Here is a 5,000-nt window from a genome sequence, read left to right as displayed (position 1 = left end):
AGCACGGCTAATTCATAATACAAAGAGTAATTACTCTATTTAGTGACTGATAATGCCAATTGCAACTATAAATACTAAAATTGTCGTGATATTCACCAAAATAGATTTAATTTACAGTCATAAGCATAAAGAGCACCACTCTCCCCTGGTACCAGCAGGAAAGAAACCCTTGAAGTGGTGACATACAGGAAGATGCCAACCTCCGGCTTTAAAGCAATGCAGGTTGTGCAAAAAGAATGAGAAGAGAAAGGTGATCCAAACCCTGTGTATCGTCTGCAATTTGCTCCTGTGCCAGTCTGGCTGATTTGTCATATGACACTCGCATTCGCATTCGCACAGGTCTCCTTCCTCTTCCCTATCTCTTAATTCATTTATATTGCTTTCCCAAGTAGTGCATGTTTTGTTCTGACACATAGAAAGAAAACTTGCACATCGTTTGTTTAGAGATATAGGCCTAGATAAAACGGTTTTAACAATATTTTGATTACGCAAGCAGTTATATGTCAACCCATTACAAAGCATCCTTATAAATTTGTTGAGCGAAAAAACAGTATCTTATGACATTTTCTTCATTTACTTGGTTTACTGTATGCGTTTAATATAAGAGGAACTAGTCATGATAAGTTGAAACTCCGACGTTTTGCAGCTGTCAAACAGAAATAAATGCCAAATACCGCCGGATATGTAACGTCTTTCGTATTTGTTTCCCTGGAATTGTCTCTATTCGTTGTATAATGAATTCAGTGTCGTGAATGAAGACGATGATGGAGTAAGTAAAGGAAGAATCATACGCAGTTATTTACTAATCGATTGTTTATCTGTCATTCATTTTTTTTCTCCTGATGATGCCTGGAGCGAGTGGTGCCATCTATGTTTCGGATTTTAATCTAAAATCATTTTTGTGCATATTAAGTAATTCTAGTAATTATAGTGTTACTTTCCTTCATCAGTCACTATATCTGACTATTAATCATTGTTCAATATAAAACGAATAATAGAAAACCTTATTTTTTATATAGTGATAGTAATAATAATGATAACAGTAATAATGATAAGAATTATAATCATAATGGTAATGGTAATGATAAAAGTCAGAATTATAATCATAATGATAATAATATTGATAATGATAATAATAATGATGATGAGAATAACTATTGTAATTATATTGACAATAGTAATAGTAATGATGATGATAATTTTGATGACAGGAATAATGATGGTGATGATTATGAACTAACAATAATAAAACAATGGTACTTATCATTGTAGAATAATGATAGTAGTAATGGTAATAGTAAGGTAATCATCATCATAATGATGATGATTATGATCATTATGATTATGACAAAAATAATGAGGATTACAATAATAATGATAATATTAATACTAATAATGCTAGTAATGATATTGATATTATAGTGATAATAACGCTAATGATTATGATTTTAATGAAGGTAATGATGATAATGATAATGGGAATTATTCGTTTTATATTGAACAATGATTAATAGTCAGATATAGTGACTGATGATAGTTAAAATAAAACAACGATAACAAAAATGGTAACGAAGAGAAAAGAGTAGAGATAATTGATTATAACAATAATATGAAATATATGAACCCGAAAAACAAATGTTAATATCAAAGACCCAAAATAACAATGTTAAGAACAATCACAATAATAAAAGTAATGTTAACACTGGTGATTAAGATGATAGTACTGATGAAGTTGATGTCGATATTAATAATCATAATGATGAAACTAACAATAATGATATGAAAAATGATAACAAATAGTGATATTATTACAAGATTAACAAAACAAAGAAATACTCCGACTATTATTACCGAGAAAATAGTATCAAAACAAAAGTAAAAAAAAAAAATCATATTCCGCCACAAAATCCGACGTTGATTTGACCCAAAATTTGGTTTTAAGCTTCGAATTTCAGTGCCTTGTGTCTACCATATCATAATTACCCTTTAACACTCAGGAATTTCGAAAACTTATTTCGCAATTTGATTTCGTTTTAATGATATATAACTGTTTGCGTATCAGCAAATCAATATGTGTAACGTGTTTTGATTTAGGTCTTCCGGTGGGATGAACAGAATGTATGAAAAAAATACGGAAAAAAAAGAATTACTTTTCGAATAGTATGTAATACGTGTTTGAGTTGTATACAAAACGTCTTTCTGACTCGGGGAATGTAAACACGTGTGTGACATCTTCATCATGGAGTTTTGATCAAGCAGCTATGTTCTCTCACTCTCTCACTTACTCCCTCTCTTTCGTTCTCAACCTCTTTCTTTTTGCTCTTTGCTCTTTCTCTCTCTTTTTTTTTACTTTCTCTCTCTCTCTCTTTCTTTTTAATTCTCTCTCTCTTATCCTCCTTCCTCCATTTATAAATATGTAGATATTCACATCGAAACCAATCAATGAGGAAATAACTCTCTCTTTCTTTTTTACTTTCTCTCTCTTTTCTTTTTATTTTCTCTCTCTCTCTCATCCTCCCTCCTCCCTTTATAAATCTGTAAATATTTAATTAGACAGACATTTACCATCTCTCTCTCTCATCCTCACTCGTCTCCTCCCCCCCTCTCTCTCTCATCCTCACTCCTCTCCCCCCCTCTCTCTCATCCTCATTCCCCCCCTCTCTCTCTCCCTCCCCCCTCCCCTCTCTCTCTCATCCTCCCCCCTCCCCCCTCTCTCTCCCTCTCTCACTCTCTCTCATCCTCCCCCCTCTCTCTCTCCCTCTCTCACTCCCTCTCTCACTCCCCCCCTCCCCTCTCTCCCTCTCATTCTACCTCTCCGCTCCGCCCATGACTATACCCGAAGATGCCAATGAAACACCACACAGCCCCGTTATCCTAACAGCATCAAAGTCACAACACCAGAAACACCAACAGGGAGGCTGATCAAGACAGGGGCGCTGTTGGTGTCTTGCCTCGTCCACCTGGTCCTATCTTGTCTCCTTCTTCACGCCCTTCGAGAGGTGAGTGCCCTGGCTTCTTTGCCTTCGAGTTCGGAAGTGCCAATCGTTGATCTGATAGAGTGGATAAGGGTTGGTTTGCATGCTGTATTGATGTGGTGAGGTTGAGTTGATCCTTTTTTTTTACAGTCATTAGGATTTGGGTATGTTATGTGAGGTGATGCACATGGGTTAGTATGTGATAGTGATTGTAAGAATGTAATGATGTGGATAGTATTGATAATTATAATTTTATGAGAAAATGATGTTAATACTGGTAGTAATAGTAATTATAATGATAATAATGATAGTAATAGTAATGATAATGATGATAATAATGATGATGATAAAGAAGATGATAGTAATGATAATGAGAACTATGATAATGATAATAATGATTAGAAGAAAGATAACAATAGTGATAATAACAACAATGATAATGATGAAAATGATAACCATTATTATTATCATTACCATTACTACCATTATAATGATAATATTGCCAAAGTCAACAACAATAACATTGAATAACAATCACGATAAGAATAACAATAAAGATCCCATTAAGCCACACCCATACCCAAAGCATTTCTCAATTTTCGACCTAAATACGACATTCACACACACTCTCTCTCTCTCTCTCTCTCTCTGTCTGTCTGTCTATCTCTCTCTCTCTCTTAGTCTCAATCTCTCTCTCTCTCTCTCTCTCTCTCTCTCTCTCTCTCTCTCTCTCTCTCTCTCTCTCTCTCTCTCTCTCTCTCTCTCTCTCTCTCTCTCTCTCTCTCTCTCTCTCTCTCTCACAAAGCAAACTTTCTCCAACCTTTAACCCTTTCAGTACGATCAACGGAAGGTATGGGCGTGGGTGTGGGTACGGGCGGTCGTGTTGGTGACTGACCTGCTGGTGGGCGTAGTAGAAGCAGTCGCTGAGGTGGAGCAGAAGTACGCTGTCTGCTGTCTGTCCTTCTGCTTGCTTGCTTTCGGTAACATCTGGGTCGTCAGGACATTTGCGCGCGAGGTAAGAGGGACTTTTAGAAGCCTTTCTTTTTTTTTGCTTTCTTTTAATTTTTTTTTTCTCGATTTACATAAATAAGTGCCAAATACTGCCGGGTATGTCACTTATTTCGTATTTGTTTCCCTGGAATTGTCTCTATTCGTTGTATAATGAATTCAGTGTCAGAGGGACTTTTTGAAGCTTTTCTTTTGCTTTCTTTTCCATCTTTTTTTTCTCGATTTGCTGTCATTTTATCTTATTCTTTTCCTTTTTGTGTGACTTTCTTCTTCGTTCTGAATTGGTAACATCTAGGTCGTCGGGGAGCAAGAAGTGATTCTTTTAAGTTTTGTATTATCCTTTTTATTTTTCGTGTCTCTGTTTCTGTTATCATTCTTTCTTGTTCTTATCATTCTCATCTGCTGTTCTTCTTCCTTCTCTCCTTTCGTATCGATGCTCTTCATTACACCGTTTCTTCCTTTGTTTACTTCTACCTTCCCTTTTCATGTTTTTTGTATTATTTTCACTATTAATATTTCCTTCCTTCCTTTCCTTTTTATTCTTATTATTTTTATATTTCTTCGTTCTTCTCTCTTTATTCTTCAGGAGTGTACGGAAGAAAGTAAAACACGAAGAAACGTAGAAAGTGATAATCCGTAACAAGATACTGTTGCTGTTACTGTTATATACACGAATAAGTTGAAATGTAAATGAAAAAGATAATCAAAATGAGTTCAGACAGTATGCTGATATGAAATGATGAAATTACTTTTCATTTATAAGTTACGTATAACATGTATTTGAGATATATATATACACATATATATATATATATATATATATATATATATATATATATATATATATATATATATATATATATATACATATACAGGTTACATAAAAAAACGTTAGAGTTATTTCCTCATTGATTGGTTTCGAAGTAAATATTTACAGATTCATAAAGACATAATCCTGGACACGGACAAGTAATTATATAACGAAATCAGTGTTCTTTATTATTTTCACTAATGATA

General features: G+C 34.3%; 1 protein-coding gene across 2 annotated transcripts in view; it reads left to right on the top strand.

The window, feature by feature from the left end:
• Positions 1–5,000, top strand: part of LOC122267251 (uncharacterized) — a 10,671-nt gene that overhangs the window by 5,323 nt on the left and 348 nt on the right. For both annotated transcript variants that reach the window (XR_015191919.1, XM_043037283.2), the window contains exons 5-6: positions 2,914–2,999; positions 3,811–3,990. Coding sequence is in view for 1 of the 2 variants with exons in the window: in XM_043037283.2 (XP_042893217.2) it covers positions 2,914–2,999; positions 3,811–3,990 (266 nt within the window). In the remaining variant the exon portion in view is untranslated. The remainder of the gene's footprint in view (positions 1–2,913; positions 3,000–3,810; positions 3,991–5,000) is intronic.

Source organism: Penaeus japonicus, unplaced genomic scaffold (assembly GCF_977035675.1).
Source record: "Penaeus japonicus unplaced genomic scaffold, GWHDUDI00000001_assembly GWHDUDI00000019, whole genome shotgun sequence".
Classification (NCBI taxonomy): Eukaryota; Metazoa; Arthropoda; class Malacostraca; order Decapoda; family Penaeidae; genus Penaeus; species Penaeus japonicus.
The sequence above is the reverse complement of the archived record's forward strand: the minus strand, read 5'-3'. Positions and strand labels throughout refer to the sequence as shown.